The 22607-nt window shown below is 43.3% G+C and overlaps 1 protein-coding gene across 1 annotated transcript; it reads right to left on the reverse strand.

Moving 5' to 3' along the window:
• Positions 1 to 3603: 3603 nt before the first annotated feature.
• TRIM25 (tripartite motif containing 25) lies at positions 3604 to 21902 on the reverse strand. Its single transcript, XM_063119890.1, has 9 exons — positions 21149 to 21902; positions 18093 to 18188; positions 15630 to 15863; positions 14587 to 14743; positions 13107 to 13175; positions 12003 to 12092; positions 11251 to 11277; positions 9215 to 9310; positions 3604 to 8146 (listed from the first exon to the last, which is right to left on the reverse strand). Exons 1-9 carry the CDS (start codon positions 21785 to 21787, stop codon positions 7617 to 7619), a joined length of 1938 nt encoding a protein of 645 aa, XP_062975960.1. The 5' UTR covers positions 21788 to 21902; the 3' UTR covers positions 3604 to 7616.
• Between the last annotated feature and the right edge of the window lie 705 nt (positions 21903 to 22607).

Genomic DNA, 22607 nt, shown 5'->3' on the forward strand with positions numbered 1-22607 from the left:
CCCAACCTCTCCAATGCTGCATTTCACCTCATTTTTGAAATGGCAATGGCTGCAGGCCACAAAGAGAGGGGGTTTCCCTCCCTGCCATCATGAAGTCACTGAAAGACCAAACAGCTTTAAGAATCTATGATGAGTTTTTGAGTGATTTGGACCAACCCTATAAATGGCTTGTGAATAGAAGAATGTGTAAACTCCACTCCTCTTATATAAAAGAGTTCTTACTTAAGCCATACTGAAATGGGATCCTTCTACATACAGTTGCTCTTTTTATATGGCAGCCAGCATAATGCAATGTTATGCAAACACAGAGTTTGAGATTTCTGTTCTGAAGAGGGATTCAGCTACTTTAGTTTTATCCAATATTTTCTCTTACTTTATAAGCAGTATACTATTCACCTTAGCTCCCAACCTTCAACTGATCATGAAGAAATCTATGAGTTTTTAGGTTGCAGTCCTGCACTTAACCAAATACAAGTCCCATTGAACTCAATAGAACATACATCTCAACAGTCTACACAAAGCAGCACTGTCGGTCTACTTTCTGGAACGCTGCAAGATGGCCATTTTGCATGAAGTCAGCATGCCAACAAACACAACCTAGAATGCCAGACATTTTAAGTTTCTTTGGGCCCAACTTATATCACTGGACAAAAAGTAGGCAAATGGAGGTTGCTGTTCCTTTTAGCTGCTCCCGGGGATGGGGGTTTGCATTGTTGCCCCTACTGAAGCAGAAGCCTTGGCTGGTGCCCAACAATACTGATCCCTTACAGCAGTCCTGGACACTTTCATCTGTTCCTTACATGGGTTAACTTAAGTCACATTGATTTCAGTAGGTCTGCTCTATGACTAAATCTGAATCCAACCCACGGTTTTCTGTACTGTTTGAAAAATATTTGTGAGTACAGGCTAAAAGCATTGTGGGAACTTTGTATAGCTAAGGGTGCCACACTGGCATATCTAGGTTTATTGTGTACGATCAGGGAGAAGCAGCCTTCACATGTTATGGAAAAGTCTCTAAATCCACAGGGCAAATGTAGAGACCAAACTGTAACACATGAAACAGCTTTTAGACTTACTTTGCACACAGCATTTGTTCTCTGCCATTATTGGTGGGATGGAAATGCACAAACTGGCCATGAGTTTGCTTTGCTATGCATGAAGAATACAGACAAGAAAAACTGTTGTATGGATCAACTTCTCATACACCAGCTTTAGATACCCTTCCCACATGGAGAAGTGTCACATCACAACTACACAAAATAAAATAACCCTTATTTCAACTACATGCGAGACAGATTCATTACAGTGGTAGAGCCATTGGCTGTCACACCACAAACTCAAACAGTGCTAGAATGCTCTGCTGAATCTTTCCATTGCACTAGCACTTGTGCATTATGCGTGCACAAATGGCTGTGCAAATGTTAACTTTAGTTGGGCTCTCGCACATTATTTGGAACCTAGCTTCCACTAACGCAATGTCATTTGTGCTACTAGAATGACACAGTTGGATACTGCCCCATGCATTTAAACTCCCAAATGGTGGTGGAGGGGTCGGGAGGGAGCTGGAGAGGGCCTAGACTTCAGCCCAGACGGCCAGCTCTAACAGCACCACTGCTTACCATTTAAATCTGACCCAGGCCAGCCCACCCCACTTTCCATGTGTTTAGGTGAGATCCAAGATCCAAACGTGTGTGCATGCCATCCTCACAGCTAGTTAAGTAGTTCTCAACATTGTCACCCGTGGAGAATTTTAAACTTTGCCTTATCGTTTAAAATTAACCTTAAGAAACCTCTTGGGACTCCACAAAACAAAAAAAGGCAACCTTGGTTATCTGTTAGTGAAAGACAAAGCAAACTTCCAGGATTCTTAAAACCTCTTATAAACGCATAGTTTTCAGGGCTGCTATGCTCAGATGGTTTGATCTGTTTAGAAAAACCTTTTAAATCAGGCATTAAAAATAAATAAATTTCAGGGCTTTTAAAAAACTACAGATAGCAAGTACCTTAAAAAAAAAAAAAAGGTAAAGCCACTCTTTCTGCACACACTCAATAAATAGCAATGGAAAGCAAAATCAGTACAAAAGTGTCAAAATATTTTTTTTAGCCATTTATGGTGAAACTTCGCACTAATATAAACAAGTTTCATTTACAATCATTAGCGCAGGAATTAAAGTTAAAGCTAAGATATTAATCCAGCAAGAAAAAAACATTTTATAATATGAACCATGTGTAGCCTTTGAAGGAATGGAATTTTGATTAGTATTTTTTTTTTGCTTCTTGTGTGTGCACACACAGACACAGTCTCTGTTCTTGAATGATCTTGAATCATTTTGGAACCATGAATCCCTAGCGTTGGCATTTTCTCCTAAATTATCTCCTTCTTTTCAATTAGCCTTTATTATTTTAATGGAAGATCCTCCCTCCCTCCCACAGCTTTTGGGGCTTGCTCACATAATTGCCTATATTTTATGTAAATGGAATTGTTACACCGTAAAATGATATACAAATGTGTCTACCACACAAAGTCCAATAAAGGGCCTGAATAAACCTATTATTTACAATGTAACAGCATCTGATAGCAGCCTGGGAAACACAGACCTGACAGATGCGGGCCCGTGACAAGGCCTGAAAAAAAGTGAATGGGGAGGGCTCCAATAGACCACAATTAATTGACTTTTAAAATAACTCCTTTTTTCACAGTTCTACTTGGCTGAGCAGGATTCACAAATTGCTGTCTTGAACTTTTTAATGGGACAAAATAGCTGCCAATGAAAGTCTAAATGACATGGACTTTGAATGGGAACAGTACAATGACCACACCGTGACATGTTTTTAACTGACATATTGATTATTTGAGAAGTAGCAGCCACTCAATTGAAGACAGAGGAGAAGAGGAGGTGAAGGAGGGACAGGGGGAGAAACGGAAGCAATGGGGGGGGGGGGAAGCAAATGCCATTTCTAAGGTGGAAGATTCTTCCCAAATGTGAAGTAAAAGCCTAATCAAAATGGTGTCCAATGCAAGGTTTGAATAATCCGGTCAAGTTTCACTGAAGTACCTGCTGCTTCCAACTGTGGCACTTGTAACATCTCTGGTTCAAAACTGAGGTGTTCAGATGAAGGTTGTTACAAAAAATCACCTCTGAAGAAAAACTAACTAACCATGGCTAGGGTTCAAATCAGTTAGACAAAAAGCTATGCACTACTGTCAGCTCCAAAAAACAAAAATGGTGGCAAAATGATGCAGAAAGGGAAGCAGCGCACAAGTCCAAACCAAGTTCCCTATGGGTAATGTCCACACCAGGCCCTAGTGAGCTCATGGCATTGAAAACATCTGAACCAAAGACTTCCTGTCTCACAGTAGAGTTGTATACTGCAATCCTATACATGTTTTATCCAAATCTCGTTGAGTTCAATGGAATGTTTCCAAGTAAACATTCTCAGAATTGCATCCTTAACCTTGACTTTACCTGAACATATTTACTTTGATGTAAGCCCCACTGGATCCAATTAAGCTTCCTTCCTAGTAAATGTATTTAAGAATTAACATGTCACTCATTTAATTCTGCTCTCCACCCCGCAGAGGCAACAACAACACTCCATGGCAACGATCATAATCAAACTTTATTGAATTGTCACATAACAAGTCTTGATCCACTGCAAGACCAGGCTAGGTAGTCTTGGTTACATCACAACATTACATCCGACATAGTCTTGAGATGGCAACAGGCCAATTACACACTGAATCAAAGCGAGGACAAGAGCTTAGCAAAAGTGGCAAAACCTGCATTTGTTTTTAATCTCTACTTCGTAAAGCAGCCCATGGATCAGTGTTATTCACAACAGGAAGTAGAAACGCTCACTGCATGTTCTGCATATGTAATTTTCAAGATGCCACAGTGAAGCAGCTAGGTGTCGCCATTTGAACTTTTAAACATTTTTCTGCTTAGTGGTTCAACACGAACCTCGATGTGAACTGAAACCATTTTCCAGAAGCTTTGCTTATACGAAGATTGCTTTCAGATCATTTCAGACACTGAAAAAGCTTGGCAGAGACTGTTAATCTACATGCTAGATCACTGTAATAGAGCTTAATATGTATCCATGCAAACACAGCCATGAGGAAAACATTGTTGTTGTTTTTAGTAATGGGTACTTACTGAACCGAAGAACAACTGATTTCAAAGGCAACGCATGAGGGTTGACCCCCTTCCCACCAAAACCAATAGGATACAATATCCTTGACTTTGGCTCAACCATACCCAATAATATTCCACCTCCCATCTTGCCATGAGATTTCATCAATGCTATTCTTGGCTGAGTAGCAAGGCTTGTTTGCAATGTAAAAAGAAATAGGTTATCTTTTAATTATTTCTCTAAAAACATCAATGTTTAGACAATGGACAATATTGTGCCAGGCTAAAGACTAAAGCACTTAAGATAAATCTAGCTTATCTATATAAGGACAGCAAGATTCCCAAGGGATCATGAAGATATTTCAAAATCTTTAAGAGAACCATTCCACTGTAATCATTAAGACTTCAGTTCTGATCAGGAACATACACCGTAATCACAGCACAAAGGCACGTGGATGCCAGCTAAGTCACCATAGTGAACATATCCCAGATCACACAAAATTTGAGTAAGGGAGACTGGATCCACTGTGCTTTGTATCTTGTGGGATTTCTTTTAAGCATATGGCAAAATGCATCTAAATCCCAATTATCATTTGTAATAAGAATGCCTAGAATAGGAAATGAAACTCCATTTGGGGGGAACATAGTCCAAAGAGCATTACTACTAAACTGTAGTAGGCCTTATCAGGAAACAAGACACACACAAAACTTTCTTCATAAAGGGAGAAGTATCCAGATCTTACTACAAATATGCAAGGCTCATTATGGGATAAATCTTACCCTCGAGTTTTTGAATATTAAAGAGGTTTGCTGCATTGGAAAAGAATCTATTAGACCTTCATACGAACAATTCTCACAGATGAAACCAACAAGACCTCAATCATGGCTTACTGTTGTTTGCTTCATGTCAACAGTGCAGCTTACTGTTTTTAACTGTGCTGTTTCAACGTGGCCCTTATTTTTATGTCGCTTTCCTGAATTACCCGTGGAATAATCTTGTGGCTTTTTTTGCAATGACTATTGCATTTTGATAAGCCAAGCACAGCATTTCCCCAAGGTCTTAGTAACGTACGTCTTCAGATTTCAGCAATGTTAAAGTCATTTGGTGCAAAAGCACAGGTAGCTCAAGACACATCAAGAAGGCAAAACTTACATTTTTGTACAGTACTTCTTTCCCAATAGTGTCCTAAGACTGGGCCCTTTGTTCAACCATAGGAAGAAACCTATGGCTTGTTTCTCACTTTAAATACATGAACCAGCTTGTGGTAGTCATGCTTTGCTTTCATCTCAAACTTGCTCCAGAGATCTCTGCTCAAGTTGAAATCACTGACATTCCTCAGTTCATTTCACCTCAACCAGAATATAGGCGCTACCCTACACTTTATAGCATGTGAGATTCCTAAACTGGAGAACTTCTTAAGCCACCACGTTTGGGCCAAGCATCTCTCCAGTTCTGTATGTTCTGGTCCAAGAACAAGAAGACAGCTCTTGTTGTCTACTAGTGTGCAGCATACAAGGTACTCATAAGACCTTAGCAGTGCCTGTCTGCCACTCTTTACCGATTAAGGAAGAACAACTAAGTTCCTTCAGCAACCAGGATGCAGAACTATTAGAACCATGCTGTACCAGGTTCCAGAGAAAAATTAAACCCACAGAAAGGCTAAAAATGTTGTCCAATAAGACTTTAGACTTCCAACTTTCTCAAGTCCTTCCCAGATTGCTACCATTTTTTTTTTAAAAAAAAGGCAATTCACACATTAAGTTTGAAATAGCAGCTGGGAAGTATAGCTTGATTAAACTGGGCACACTGATTGGTTCTTCACACTTCTTGGAAGTCACACAAGTAATCTTTTAAGCATTTGGTTCCACAGCCAAATACTCTCAAAGAACACACTTGGAGAACTGCAGGCAACAAGCGAGAGGGATGGATCCACCTCCCAACTGTGGCTAGTAGAAGGTTCAAGCTACAAGACTGGCCTGAAACTTTCTCAATTCCCACCCGCAGTCTCCTCCGGACACCTAAACAGCTGCAAGTATCACAGTGAAGACTGAAACATCAGGAGGAGAAAGTGAACATCTTCCTCCCAAGCTATCAACCACGTGAAGGAGTTTAAAATAGAGTGGTTAGGATAATAGTGGGTCCTCCCACCCCAGTGACTCCCTTTCAGCAAAGGTCGGTCTGAGAAGCACATCCACACAATGATCTCTTTCCCCTCCTTTGCAGGCTGAAGATTGTTCAAAGCCCTCTATAGCTCCAACTTCTTAAGTCTGCATACAGTCGTGTGAAAAAGAAAGTACACCCTCTTGGAATTGTATGATTTTACATATCAGGACATAATAACAATCATCTGTTCCTTAGCAGGTCTAAAAATTAGGTAAATACAACCTCAGATGAACAACAACACATGACATATTACACCGTGCCATGATTTATTTAACAGAAATAAAACCAAAACGGAGAAGCCATGTGAGAAAAAGTAAGTACTTTTCACTGTCTGTGAAAACTTCCTTTTTCACACGACTGTAGCTTTGATTAACTGAATTGAGCTAAGAAGGGTTTATCATGTGGCACAAGAGGGACTTTTCAACATCTTCAGATACTAAGAAGAACTGCCTTCAAAGCATTTGAAGAAGAAAAAAGGCGGGGTCCTTTGTAACACTGTAAGTTAGAAGAGATTCCAGAATCCAATGTTTTACCTTTTCAGAAGTGTTCTTCTTCCCTCCAGCAGCACTTTCCAAGTGTTACCTGCCCTGCTTTTCAATAGTAAGATCAGCAGTATTTGATACAAGAGCAGAAATTTCCCGCCACCTCCTGTGCGCCTGCAGCTTATGTACTCATTTATCAAAACCAAAAGTCCCTTGCAGTTCACTGCACAAGCATCAAAACAAGTTCTAAAAAACCTGTTTCGAAAACTGATCTGTACAAGTGAGACAGTGCGAGTGTGACTGTGAGACTCCAGATCTGTCCCACACAGATCCCTTGCCTGTGTCCACACCCCAGATGCAAAGAATTGTGAACTGCGCAGCCCACGTGGGAGAGGCAGCAACAAGAGCATAGAAAGCATCATGCATTATGTGCTCTGCTCTTCTGGTTGCGTGCTGAGGCATCCATTGGAGTAGAAGCAAAGGAAGCTTCTACTTGGACATGACCTCACTTGTCCCATCTGCAAGGGGGCTTAGAGTGCACAGTGAGCCAGGTGCACAGTATGCCCGATGGCTGCAGTCCACCATGAATTCCACGGGCAACTCACCCAAAGGACATTTCAATGAGCCTTGTGCAAGAGATTCTTGGTGGACTGTGGTCCTTTAGCCCTGGAAATTATCAAAAAGCAAGCAGGAAGATTCCAAACACGCAACTTGGTTTTGAAATCAACAAGAAAACTATGCACAGAACTAGATTCTAATACTGGCAAGGGAGGGGGGGGGAGGTTGTAAGCATGGGGATGCTTTGCGTGTGAGCAAATGGTCACGTGGCCCATTCCTTCAATTCAATTGGCAGAGGGAGATGGTGGTTCCACTAGAGAACACCCAGAATGCAGGATAAAGGGCTTCCGTGAACTGCGATCGGAATTTGTAGAGCAGGGTGACTTTTTCACTGATGCCAAAGAAAATCAGGAAGCCACCCTCGTAATTCAGCAGGACCCCGATCTTCTTCACCTTGGTGTTGGGCAGGCACTTTTCGATGTCGTTGTGCCAGGCCGAGACTTTGGCGTTGAACCACTCAATGCACCATGAGCAGTCATTGCGCCCCAGGCGGCTTTCCGCTCCCTGCCTGGCCATGCTCCCATAGCAGATGCCAATCCCACAGAAATTGTTGTGCTCCAGTTCCACTTCCCAGTAATGGATGCCCCTCTTGAAACACTGGAAGGCCACCACTTGGGAACAGTAGGTGAAGCGTTGAGGGTGGTGGTGGTAGTTCTGGGGGGTTTCTGACACAGATATTTTGGTGTTTCTCTCTGATAAGATCACTTTCTTATGGGCAGTGTTGAAATCCAGACTGAATCTTGTAGTAACTACGGAGAAATGAATTCATGGGAGAAGTCAGAAGAAGCACACTTTACTTTTAGAGAGAAAGGGCAAGGGAAGGGAGCAGGGAAGAAAGCAACCACCTTGCTCTGGGTCACCTGAGAGCAACAGCCTCCTCAGAACCCTTTTTCATGGATCACATGCCTCCCTAAGCCAATAGGTGGTGAATAACAGCAGTGTACATTAGACTCTAAGCAACAAGTCCTAGCACACTGCAGAAGACATGCCCTAAAGAAAAGATGTTGAAGACCACCACAAAGTGCAGCTCAGCCTAGGAACTGTACATTCCTAGGGATGAAACTACAATCTTTCTCGAATTATAGCCAAAAAAGAAAGCATCTTTCTCCAACCATTGAGCATCAATCATGCTCCCATCTGCATGGCCGCATCCTGTAGGCTTTCTGGATTCATCCAAAGGCCAACCTAGTCCAGTTTTCCACAGTGCCCAGATGCCTATGGAAGCCCACAGCAGAATATGACACAGAATATGACAGAATATGGCACCCTCCCACTCATTATTCCCCAGTAAACTCTGTTTTCAGAGGTGTACCGCCTCCGATCCTAGAGGGAATGTGCATATATACACATAGCCATCATGACTAGTAGCCATTGATAACTTTCTCCCCGATGAAGTTCCCTAGTTCCCTTTGAAAGAAAACCTCAGTTGGTGGTGATTATTACGTCTTGTGATAACTAAGCACTGTGTGAAGAAGCACTTCCTTTTATCTTTCCCAAATCTCTCACCATTCAGCTTCATTGGATGAGCCTAGGTTCTTGTATTATCTAGGAAAACTTCACTCTATCTGTTTTCTCCATGTACGCATAAGAACATAAGAAGAGTCATTCTGGATGAGACCAAGGGTCCATCTAGTCCAGCACTCTGTTCGCACCATGGCCAACCAGCCATCGAGCCAGGGATGAACATATGCCGCTATCATGGCCCCCAACTTTACTCACCGTTTTTCTAAACTAAAAATCCCAAAACGTTTTGTACTCTTTCATCGCAAGGGAGCTGCTTCAGCTCAACTAAAGGTTACAGTCTGCCAGTCACTTACATTGCAAAAGCTCCTCTCTTGATTTAGTTAAAAAGCTTTCAAGAGTCACTGATTGAGTCCTGCTGGAACTTCTTGCTCTCTGGCTGGGACTTTGTGCTGTAGTTAGGGGGAGAAAGGAGGAAAATGCAGTTACGTGGTGTGTGTTTTAACTGCTTAAAAATATTACACTAAACAGGATAACTCAAGTTTCCGCAGAACTTTATACAACTCTACTGCAAAAGTTGCCCAAATAGTATCTTGTAGCCCAACCCTAGCCGTGTTCGTTCAGAGGTAAGTCCCACTGATTTCAACAGGGTTTACCTCCCAAGATTGTGCATCATTTGGCTATTGGGCGTTATAAAAATGTAATAAATAAATAAATCATTCCAGCCAGGAATGGTTGTCAAACTGGAGATCAAGAGACTTTAATCTGGCCTATCCTCGTTATAAATTTCCAAGTCAGTCAACTCCCATCCATTTTTTAATTTTATTTTTTACAGTGGCAACCAGTTTGAAAACTTTGTTGGAAGGCAATATATGAAGTAAATTAAATTAATCCTGCCCCCAAGGGACCTGTCCTAATTTGGTCAATGCCCATGCTAGTTGACATGCATTTCTAATAAGAAATCACAAGGAATTTCTCCAAATGCTCAAGTCTGCCTCATTTGACCACTATCAGGCTCCAATGCTCCCTCTGGTGGCTTGTCCATATGAAATTTCCATTTAGTTTGCAGCAGCCAAATGGAAATAAAACTACTCAATTTCAGCATTTATTGTCACTCCATCCCTTGCCATGAGATGTTCACAGTTTTGAATGTGAGAGTGGGATAAATAGAGAAAGACTAGAATTATATAGGGTTCTACCCTAACCTAAAGCTCCTGCACACTTAACATCTATCACTTAACATGTGTACTGCCTTTTTACGTTACAAAAGGCTTAATGTTCTTCTCTGTGTTTATTCTTGCAAGGAGCTTTCTGAGTAGGTCACTGTTATTCCGATTTTATGGATGAGAAGCAGAGGCCAAGAGACCTTGGCAAAAGGTAGACGGATGATATCCTGGGGATCGTCCCGGGATCATCCCTGTGCATCCACATGACACACAGGGGATCCCGGGAGCAGGGAGGGATGATCCCTCCCTTTCCCCAGGATATCACCCTACCCTTTTTCTTTGGCGGTTTTTCTGCGGTCTCGGGATGATCCCGAGACCATGGAAACTGTGTCCAGGCGTCGCAGTTTGTCCCGGCTCCTCGCGAGTAACCGTGGGGAGCCGGGCACGGAGCTCCTCAGGAGCTCTGTGCCCATCAGGGGTGGGGTGGGGGGAGCGAGGAAATTATTTTTTTAAAAAAACACACACAAAACTTCACCTTCTGCGCATGAGCGCTCGTGCGCTTTCTCTCCGATAAAAATGAAAACAAAATGGCGGACGCAGTGTCACACGCCGTGTGGAAACGAGGGCAACTATCTCGTGATCATGAAATCATGAGATCGTCACCCTTTTACCCACCTCGTCTAGCTGAGGCCCTTGACTAAAGACTCCATTACAGATTTAGGTTTCACAGAAGCCCTGTGCAGGCATTTACTTCTTGAAACAATTAAAATGGCAGGAAGCGAGTGTGCAGAGATATGCGACCTAGTTCCATCCCCTCTGTTGTGTCACCCATTGCCCTCCACATGCTGGAAGGAAACGGTCTCCAGTGGAGAGGAGACCGACGCCTTGCCTGATTTAGAATCCTGCCCGATCAGAACTCTAGAAGGTTGCCCTCCAATGCAGGTAGTTTGAGCATCTTCCTATCAACCTCGCACAATTCTAAATTGTGTGAAGGAATAAAATCATGGGGCTAAAATCACAGATCCAACTGTTTCTGTACCAGACTACAGTGCTATCATTTCTACTATCTTAGCCCCCTACTGTACACACGTTACAGACCAAGAAGTACATTCTGATGAATTTCCTTCTTTCTAATGCGTTCAGAAACTAAAGATAGGGCAGCTGATCCTCAAAATTTTAAGTGATATAATATATTGGTGGCAGATGGGGAGGGGATTGCAACTTACAGCGTTTAGCAGGTCGCCTTCTTTGCTCTGAAAAAAGAAGTAAACAAGATCTGATTTAGTTATTGGGGAACAAGGTGAAACATTTTTTAAAAAAAACGCTACCTCAGCATACTCAGAGGGCTAATTGGGAATAGGATTCACTGAAACCTCTTTATTATGGCTGAAAAGGCACATGACTGCTCTAACTAGCAAAGGGCTTTTGTGCAATTGTATGCAGTGGGGTTGACAGCTAAAAAGCAATATACCAAGACGTATCATTATCAAGATGCTCTGAGACAAATCCTAGATTTATAGGGATGGGATGCACAAACTCTGTGGGAAAGGAAATGCACCTTGCACATGCTCAGAGGTACCCATCTTCATTATTACATTGCATGAAGGGTTGTCAGCTATAATCTCAGGGGATGGAGCCTTCACTAGTAGCAAAAACCTTTCGGAGGTATTTTCTTTCCTCAGACATTAGGATGGACCTTGAAATACCTATGCTTGACCATTAGGAACACAGCAAGATGCCTCATATTAAGTCAGAACATTGGTCCACTGAACTCAATACTGAATACAATGACCAGTAGCAGCTCTCAGGAGGACTTTCAAGCACTACCTGGAGATGAGAAGGACTGAACCTGGTCCATTTTGCATGCAAAGCACGCACTGGGAATCCTCTTGCCTTCTCGTATCTCAAGAGCTCAGCCTACTTTCCCGAGAGAGAACAAAATTGGCATTTATTGCATTAGTCTGCTCTCCGCACTCACTGTGTTCTGCAGCAGCAGCAACAGGCTCCACCTCATCCACAACCTTGTCCTGTGTTGAATTCGATGGCTGATCATCACCCTTTGAAGCATCTTTTGGAAAAAGGGTGACAGAAGAGACACAAACACACACACATAAAGCACATGAAGTTGGATTCTGAAAAAGAATGTGCAATGCAAAGCCCTTGCTTCTTCTGAAACAGCCTCCCCCAACCTGGAACTCTCCTGAGGTTTTGGGCTTCAACTCCCATCAGGTCCAACCAGCATGTCCAATGGTTAGGAATGATGGGAGTTGTAGTCCAGAATATCAGGAAGGCACAAGGTTGGGGGAAGCATGGCTGGATCTTCATCCCTGCCACCTGGCACAGCCTGTGAATGTGGAAGGCGCCGCTTAGCTATCATGGTCACTAGCCACTGATTGAATTTTCATCCTGTAAAGAACTATTCCCCACAACCGGCACCACTAATTATTTGATGTCATGAAACAACATATAATAACTGATAGCCAAAAATACAAATGCATAGCAGTGCCCAGTGTCAGAGAAGAACATCTCCCCCACATCTTTTCTGCAAAAACAATTTTGGCTGCTTCCTAACTTGCTCTAGTTCACAACCAAAGTGGTTTTCTAGGACAACTTGCAATCACCGCAGGCTCATGTCCTCATCTTCTTTTTAAGCTTGCATCTAATTATGGAGAGCGGTTTTCTCCAAGCAGACACCATTCCCCCCCCCTCCGCCCCAATAGTCAGTTCTTACAAGTCGTGGTGAAGATCAAAATGCCAAACATCTACAGTTGGAGAAGGATTCCATCTTTAATGCACTCCGAATAATCTATGAAGAAGGTATTCTTTATTTCCTGTGGTGTGCACAGACCTTATTTCTGGTCAAACAGGATTTGCAAGGTTCCGTAACACTTCCAAAACCCATTAAAAGTTATTTGTCCGGAGACTGCAGGACGAAAAAAAAGTGTGCATCTATACCACAAAACCCACTATACTTCTATCGTGCCATGTTTGGCTTCAGTTTAAGGGAATTAGAAACAGAGATATTTGCCACCATAAAAGGAATCTGGCAAGCAGAGGTCATATGCTTTCCTTTTTTACTTACTTGAGGCAGCATTCTTTTTTCCTGGCTGTGAGGACTGGGTCTGTGGCTTGGATTTCAATTGTATGCTTCCTGAAAAGAAAGTATATGGCATGTAAGGGGTCCAAGGCAAAGCAAGTGATAACCCCATGGGTACATTTGGCCGTGTCATATATGGATCTGCATTTAGCGTACATAACCTTAATTCAACATAGATTACGTCAGTGGTAGCCAGCAAGGAATGCTGAATTTAGGAGTTTAGAGTCATCAACCCATTCCACTGCAAGCTTGTCCTCATGAACAGGTAAGGTCATACATTTTATGGCCTATGGATCAAAAGGCAGCAGTGCTACAGTTTATGTCACATGAAACAAAACAAATCACAGCATGACTTGAAAAAAATAACTGTGTGATGATGTGGAATGAAGGTATCATAAATATAACAGTTTAGACCCAGACTATCTCCTTATCGGTGAACAGAAGGGTTCCTTCTGTTTATGGAGGGAACTAGGATCTAGTGAAGACTCCCCACTGGAGGAAGGAGGTAAGGTTGCAATTGTCCCAAAATTCTTTCTTTGCCCTGCAGCGCCTAGCAGTGGCACCTCCAATACTGTTCCAGAGCAGGAGCTTTCCTAGCGATCAGCTCTGCACAACTCTGGAACCAACCCAATCAATCAATGTATCTCCATCTGGAATAACTGTTGGATCTTTACTTCATTCTATTCTCCAAATTAAGTCCTCTGAATAAAGCTTTATTTATATCATCTAAAGCAGAGGTAGGCAACCTTGTGATGTACTGGAGTGCAACTCCCATAAACAGACCATTGGCCCATCTGACTGGGAGTTGTATCCCAAAACATCTGGGGGAGGGCAGCAGGCTGATTATCCCTGATCTATAGTTCTGGCTTGCACGTTTGCGCTCTCATAAGAAGAGAGTCTGGTGCTGTATTGAACAATCCTGTACCCAAGACCATAAGAAAAGGAGGCTTTTCCCAATGGGTGAATCTAACAATTGCACCTGATGTTTCAAGTTATTTTATTGTACCAGTTCCACATTCATATATTACTGACAAGCTGGTATTCTGGGAGAAGATGTTCTTCAGGATCATGCTGCATCAGTGTGCATGCCATTCATATGCCCATTTTACAGATGGGAGACTGAGATTTGGAGGTCATGACTTTCCCGAAGGGTTTGTGCCAAGATCTCCCAAGCCAACTACTATCTAGAATTCATAGGTTCCAAATCAATGCCTCCTCTGACCTTAGTCATAATACCTTATGACATCCACATGACCCGCCATGCAAAGCTTAGTCAGATATTGGCAAGAAAAACACAGTTCCTTTTACAAGCAATAGCTCAGCAGACCCTGAATCTGTGAATACCCATTCCCTATTTATATATTTTTAACCAAACCTAGTCTTCAAAACTTTAAGACATACAGGAAGTGAAATAAGCAACAAGCACATGCCAAGGGGGTAGGAGTGGGGAGAGAAGAAGAAGCACCTTCTGTTTTCTTCTCTTGACGCTGAGACAAAAAATGTTTCACACTTTCTTTGAGGCCAAAGGCTTTTTGATAAACGGTATGTATCAAGTTTTGGTCCAAATCAATTTTGGGAATGAATATGTCTTTGTAGGGCAATTGCCGCAGTTTCGCTGCATTCTGAAATACAAAAAAAAAAAAAAAAAAAAAAAATCTCATGAAGATTCAAACTCTACCCAGGAAGGAATCCCAATACCTCCCATCCAGCAAGCAAAGGTGCTTCATATATTATGTTGCATGCTAGTAGAGGGCCATGGCTCCCTCTCTCTCTCTAGTTTGTCAGTCACGGAATGTCAAAGCTGTCCTGCCACACTTGCAGCATGGAAGTTGAGAAGTCAATGAGCCCTAGGCTGGCCCTTTCTAAACTAAGAAGACTCCCACTCTAGGACAATGGGAGCACAGTTTGCATAATAAGAAAGCCAAGTCAAGGCTGAGGTCCTAGGCAGTGGTACTAGGAATTAAGCCCAAATGGACCAAATTCTGAAAAACTGGATTAGGATTGGCCATCATGGGCCATTTTACATATGACATTTTCTATAAATGCATCTTCACCTGTGTAGGAAAAAGGATCTCGGATACCAGCATACACCATCATGTTCGAAGATCACATCCTTCCTATTTCAGCAGATGCACTCTTAAAATGGTTGTTGTGAACCCACTCCCAACTGCAGTTTTCCAGTGTACGCAGCAAGGAACAGTGAATAATATTCAGACTTGACTATTTGGGGAGGGGGTTTTGCTCGTGGTGGTGGTGGGAGAACTTCACTACAAAGTGGGCCCACATATGCAGAAACTATTGTGTGTATTCACACTCCTAGTCAATTCAGGCAGAATTACGATCTTCCTTTCCACAAAAGAGTCAACAGTGGACCCCCAGAGCTATTTCCAGCCCATTTTTACTGGTTTGGGATGACTTAATTTGAATAAGACAGAACAATTTCCTGTACAGTGGAGAGAGTCGTGAGGCCGTTTAATTGCTCTGCTCAGAAGTTCAACAGAGTGTTACCTTTAAAAACGTGATGTCATCATCTTCTGTCAACGCCATTTCAATTCGGTCTCTTTCCCCTTGAATTTCATTTTTCTTCTTACCCAGAACTTTATAGACAAAATCATATTTATCTTGGACCCTTTTTTCTTCTGTCAAGACTTTATTTACAGCTTCTTTTTCTTCTTCTTCAATTAAAGCTAACATTTCCAGGAATTCTGACTTCAGCAAGTCCAACTTTCGACTGACTGTTTCCTGAAGAGACAGAAAACTATTTGGAAACCACAGTTTTCTATGGACAACAGAAAATATCTATTGCCACATATTATCTATTGCCACAGCAGTCAACCCATAGTATTATAGATTAATATTATGCCCCGCTTTGGCAACTGGTGAAGAAGGTGAAGTTTAGCCTATTATTTTTCCAGAGCAATTGCTCGCATCTACTTTTGGCTCAAGCATCATTTTAAAGTGGCTTTAAAAAGACACACAGCACAAGGCAAACATCTTCTGTCGGAATGGCCCACGCTTTATTTCAGCCATTTAAAGGTGTCTCCAAAGTGAAATATATTTCATCAAGCAACCTAAATGAACAAAGTGGATTAAGGAATGCTCTCCCCAGTGAGTTCTGCCTGGCACCAACATTGTCATCTTTTCAGTAGCAGGTTAAGACTTTCCTCTCTGCCCAAGCATTTCATGGTATACGAGGGACTCCTTAATTTATTTATTTATTTATTTATTACATTTTTATACTGCCCAATAGCCGAAACTCTCTGGGCGGTTCACAAAAATTAAAACCATCATAAAACAACCAACAAGTTAAAAATACAAATACAAAATACAATATAAAAAGCACAACCAGGATAAAACCACGCAGCACAATTGATATAAGGTTAAAATACAGAGTTAAAACAGTACAATTTAAATTTGAGTTAAAATTAAATGTTAAAATACTGAGTGAATAAAAAGGTCTTCAGCTGGCGACGAAAGGAGTACAGTGTAGGAGCCAGGCGGACCTCTCTGGGGAGCTCATTCCACAACCGGGGTGCCACAGCGGAGAAAGCTAAGATTTAGTTGTCTTACCAGGTTTTGCTATTATTAATTGGTTTTAGCCGTTTTAAATTGTTTAACATTTTTGTATGTTTTTAATCCCTTTTGTAAGGCACCCTTTGAGAAAAAATAATTAACAACAACAACAAACATTACACTGTTGGCAGAAGAAGAATCTATTCTGTAAACACATTTACCAATGGCACCATTACTACCAATTTCCACAGGATGAGCAGAACCCAGTCTTAGGAATTATATTTTGAAAAAACTGCAAGTTGGCCAATTTTGCTACGGTTATGTCCCATTCACTATGCAGCAACATAGTACATTATCAATGGGTTTATGGTAACTAAATGTAATTGTGGGCATTTAGAAACATCTTTTCATTTTAATTAAGCAATATGGAGCTGGGGAACAGGGAGGAACACCAAGCTCTGTCCACAGTAAATGTTCTACTATATGGAATCTGGTCCACACAAGCTTGTGCCAGAATAAATATGTTCGCAAGAGTTTTTTACATAACGTCCAGGACAGCTCACAACCAAGGAGCAAAACGCAAACAAATGAAAATTAACATATACTCCAAACAACAAAAAATAGTTAAAACAGAAGAAAGGATAAAAAAACCAAACACCTATAGCTAAAAAAGCCCAGGCCAAATTAAAAGGTCTTTGCCTCCCTGGAAAAGTTGTATCACAAACGGTATCAAGAACCAAGAAGGCCCTCTCCCCACCCACCTAACTTCAGCGATGACATAAGGTTTGGACAGCCGTGTGCGATAGAAGACCATCTTTTAGGGGAGGGGCTGCAGCTCAGTGGTAGAGCTTCTGCATTTCATATGGAAGGTCTCAGGTTTGATTCCCATCATCTCCAGGAAGGGCTAGGAAAGAATCCTGCCTGAAACCCTGGAGAGCCCAGTCAGTGTTGAAAATACTGTGTTTGTATTTGCATGGACCAATGGTTTGACTCAGTACAAGGCAGCTTCCTATGGTCCCAAGCCCTTTAGAACTGATCTCACAGAATATAAATCATTCTTATGAATGACAAACGCTCCTCTAACAGTGGGCAGTGTCCAGTGCTGCCCAAATGCCAGTGGGACCCACCACCAGCACAACAGGAAGCTAGAGCTTCCTAAAGCAACTAGAAACAGGCTGAAACACTAGTTTACAGAACAGTTCAACGGAGCTTTCAGAAGGAAGCTCCACTGATCTGTCCCATTCAAGAAACGAGCATTTCAGCTCATTTCTGGGGATGCTCTGGGAAGTGCACAGCACTGGATCCTGCTGGCAAAACATAAACTGCGTGCCAAGGCGCTGAAAATGTCCTATCTTGGTTCTCTTTTCAACTTAAGGCAGGCTGCCTGCACGACACCAATCTACTTGAACCTAACCGAAACCAAGCTGTACTTAAAAAACAAACAAACTTCTTTCTTACACTGATTTGTTTTTGCTGCACCCGTACTTGGTCCAAGGATTGCGAAGCCTTCTCATTCAGAGTGTAGAGCTCCGTCAGCCTTTGCTTCAGTTGCGACTATAGGAGAAGAGAAGAGGAAAAGTGTGTACTCTAGAGAATAGATCAGCCATTCCCATCCAGTAAAAGTAACAGATCATTCTTGCCAACGTACAATCTTCAGCCCTCCTTTCTTTGCAAAAGTGAGATCTACGCTCCATTTACAGAGAGCAATTAATGGGTGGCAAAACTTAATTTTCTTTTTTTTGTAACAGGGATATGCTGCTTCCTAAGCAAACAAGTTCTCAACAGCACTCATAATAAAAACTGCCATAGCATATGAATAAATAATTTCGGTCATAATAAATCTATTGACTGAGACCCATAAAATCAAGCCAGGTCCAAATAAATGAGGCTTCCATCATTTGCCAATAGCATCAATGTCTTCTTAAAATAGGAAGGTGTTGATCAACTTCTGGAAAGTCAACTAACTAGCTGGGCTTCCCTGGACGATGAGCATTTGATATGAAAGGCAACCCAAGAAGGCCTCTGGATCCACCCACTGAACTTCATTTGGTAGTGATACCCAAACATGATCAATTACGAGGGGCAATGTATATTTCCAATGGTATTCCCAGATTGTGATAGTCAGGGATTTATCCCATATCGGTGGGTGGAAATATCTCTACGATTTGGTGGGGAGAGAAAATTGCCTCTTTTTACCACCCCCCACAATCCATGCACTGGAACTCCTTTCCATTCCTCAATAAATATGGAAACATTATGCACCTCTGCCTTCCCCACTGCTATATTCACAAATAATCAGGCAACACCGGATGGTAGTATCCACTCCCTTAGCTTTCTAAGATAAGCATACAGGGAAAGCATGCCACTGTTTTCTCCTAAATTGACTGATATGTCTGTTCTGACTTTCCCAGCAGGCAGATCTTGAACCTAGAATCACAGAAAGGGTGGAACGGACCTCAAAGGTCATCTAGTCCAGCCTTCCTCAACATGGTTTTCCCCAAGTGCTTTGGACTTTGACTCCCATCAGCCCCAGCCAGCATAGCCAATGTCAGGAATGCTTGGAGCTGTAGTTCAAACACCTAAAGGGCACCAGGCTGAGTGAAAGCTGATCTAGTCCAAATCTGTTAATGCTGGGAACGTGCTGCTAATCGAGTGGGACTTAGTTTCGATTCATGCCCAATTCTCACAAACAGCAGAGGTAGTAAATTCTTTGTCTGGACTGTACCACTTCAGATTGCAGGTGGAGGTTCACATGATTTGAGCACCCCCCATTACCCTAAAATAAAAATGAAGTCCTTACACGTAAAGACCGAGAGCCCTTTTCAGATAAGCTTCACATGTTCAAGGAAGACTGGAGGAGGAGGAGGAGGCAGCACCAGACTCTGCCTCCAAACAATACAAATTGATTGTCAGATCTGAAAATTGTACGCTCAAGGGGATTTTCTCTGCGCAGTCAAAAGCTTTTGAGTAGCTGAATCCCCGATTGTGCCAGGAATTCAAGTACAGCTGTACCCATGGAGTTCTTTTCAGACCTAACAAACCCACGTGTACGTCAGAGACTGAGTTTGACACTGCAGTCCCCCAACACATGCTCAGTGAATGTGCGGAGATTGTCTGAAAAGGCCTTAAGCGTGTGTGTTGTGGTGGTGGGGAAGAGTTTTAGCCTTGCTTCCTTCTTAATATTTTTTTGTAAACCTCCCAGAGAGCTTCGGCTATGGGGTGATATATAAATGTAATTAATTAATTAATTAATATGCTTGCTAGCTATGTGTGGGGATTTTGTTTAGGGGCAGAGTTAGATCCAGATTCCACAAAGACTCCTGTATTCAGGGCCAAGCAAGGCAGGGCTCCCTCCCGTACCTTTGGTAGCAGTGTAGAAGTTTCCATCAGAGCACCCCTCCTTATAACTTTAAGATTTACGTAAGAGATTCTACTAAGGTGCAAGTTCTTCCTTCATTGCACTAGAGATGGGCGAAACCATACAAAGCAATATTTTTCCTTCTTGCATCTGCTGACATGGATTCTAGGCCATGAAAACATATACCATTTATTTACGAAACGTATCCTACATTTATGTTGGCCCTTAAAAGCGTCACAAGAATCTCCAGTTGCATTTGCTGCAGCAGACTTAACACGGCTGAAATTTTCAGAACAGCACAAGCACTATCTCGCTGGCTTGGAATCAGCAGCCCCACCCACACCAAGGTTCCAGTGTCAAGGGCTAAATCAGTTTTGTAAGTTACTAGCCCTCAAGCATTGGGAGAAGAAGGGGCTTTGCTCCTCTAACAGGCCACTTGGGGTGCAATCTACCCCTCTTCTTACAGTCGCCTCATTCACCTACATATTTTCTCAGTTTAGCTGCTATGCAGGGAGGGGGAATATTTTGGCAGGGTGTTGCCGCATGTGGAGGAAAGCAGGGTTAACCCCTTTCCTTCCTCAGCTGCAATCCCCTTTGAAAATTGTCCCTTGTATGACAAAGCTGGGGAGGAAAGGAATCGTAAATAGGTGACTAAGCGGGCCACAGGAGGATGGATAGATTTTATTTATTTATTGCATATATATCCCACCTTTTTCCTCCAAGGAACTCAAGGTGGCATACATAATCCTCCTCCTCCTCTCAATTTTTATTGTCACAACAACCCTGTGATATAGATTGGGCTGAGAGTCCGCGACTGGCCCGAAGATACCCAGTGAGATTTCATGGCAGAGTGGGGACTAGAACTCGGATCGCCCAACTTCCAGTCCCACACTCTAGCCGCTACACCACACTGGCCATAGGGTGCACCAGGCATAGAACCCAAGAGGGCCGTCAGGGGAAAGAAGCTCTTCTGTTGGCACCAATGGATACCATGGATCCTAGGGAATAGAACCAGACTCTTGGGAAATAGTTTCGAGAGCAGGGTCTCATGGGTCCAGTCCTAGGAATGCCCCTGTAAATGCTCAAATACAAACCTGCTCTTTATACACATTTATGAGATGTGCGCGCACATGTGGACAGGCTAGCGCCCTCTCACCTCCTTCTCTTCCTTGGCTTCCTGCATGGGGATGGTGGCACACATCTTGTGTGTGACCAGGCAGAAGCAGCAGATGCAGCTGGCGTGCTCCTTGCAGTAGAACTCGAGCAGCTTGTTGTGAGCGTGGCACTTCCTCTGCTGCAGGTCCTTCACGGGCAAGACCAGCTCGTGGCTCCTGAAGGCCGGGCTCTCCAGGTGAGGCCTCAGGTGTTCCAGGCAGAACGAGGCCATGCAGGTGAGGCAGGTCTTGGCCGCCGCCGCCTCCAGGCAACTATCACAGGCCACTGCTGGGGTGCTGTTGCCGCTGCTGCTCTTGCAGCTAGTACTGGTCCACTCCTTCGCTTGCTGAGCCTCCTTGGAAGGACCGCCGCCGTGGCTGCTCTTGAACTCCTCCACCACCCGGCACAGCACCGTGTTCTTCTTCAGCACCGGCCGGCTGTCGAAGTTGCTCCTGCACTGGGGGCAGCTGAAATTCCGCAGGAGCGCGCCCCACGTCATCTCTAGGCAAGACAAGCAGAAGTTGTGCCCGCACGGGGTGGTCACCGGGCTCTCGAAGACACACAAGCAGATGGAGCAAGTCAGCTCCTCTTCCAAGCCGACTAGGGAAGGGACGGAAGACGCTCTCAGCAATTGAGACATGGCTGGCTGGCGGGCGGGAGCGCTGGCAGGCCAAGAGAACTGAGCCTGGGCGAAGTCAGCTGCTATAAACAAGCCGGAGCAGAAAGCGAAACTCACAGCGAGCTAGCGGCTTGCACAGTTCCTAGAAATCACGTGGACGCGCGGGGAGGGGGCGGCAGTGAGTCACAAGGCGGTTGGAGCCTCTTCCGCTTTAGTACCACCCTGCAGAGTGTCCCTAAAGATAGTGGCGAGATCTAGTCTCCCCGCCCCTTCAATGCGTCCATAGAAATTCTACCACGTCCCGCAACGGGAAAGGAAAGATAACGCTGATGAAACGCTTCCTAATTTGGGCAGAAGGTTAAACTGATTTCAGTGGCACCTCGTGTAAACCGGCTTAGGACATCCTGGTTCTATATGCTAGGTGTGAGGACGTCCCATCACTTAGCCAGTGGTGAGGGATGATGGGAATTGTAGTACCGCAGCATTTCTTAGGGCCACACGTTCCTCATCATCCCTGCTATATATGGATGTTTACTCAGAAGAAAATCGCAGTGACTTCCATGGGGCTTGCTCCCAGGGAAGGTTGCGTAGAACTGCAGTGTTAAAAGTTCCAGGAGCGGGCCCAGGGCCTAGCTAGTAGTCCTACATGCAGATTGTTCATCTGCTTGGGACATCCCAAAACAAGTCATGGAGAATTAGTCACTGAAATAGATAAATTAACTCTTTCTTTCCAAACAGCCACTGGGATCTCCCATTTAGCCTTGTGGAAGCTCAAAATGCGCATCTATACACATACATATTGGTCACTTGATGACTACATCATCAGGGGAGGACCTGCATG

The sequence above is a fragment of the Elgaria multicarinata genome, chromosome 3, assembly GCF_023053635.1.
Source record: "Elgaria multicarinata webbii isolate HBS135686 ecotype San Diego chromosome 3, rElgMul1.1.pri, whole genome shotgun sequence".
NCBI lineage: Eukaryota > Metazoa > Chordata > Lepidosauria > Squamata > Anguidae > Elgaria > Elgaria multicarinata.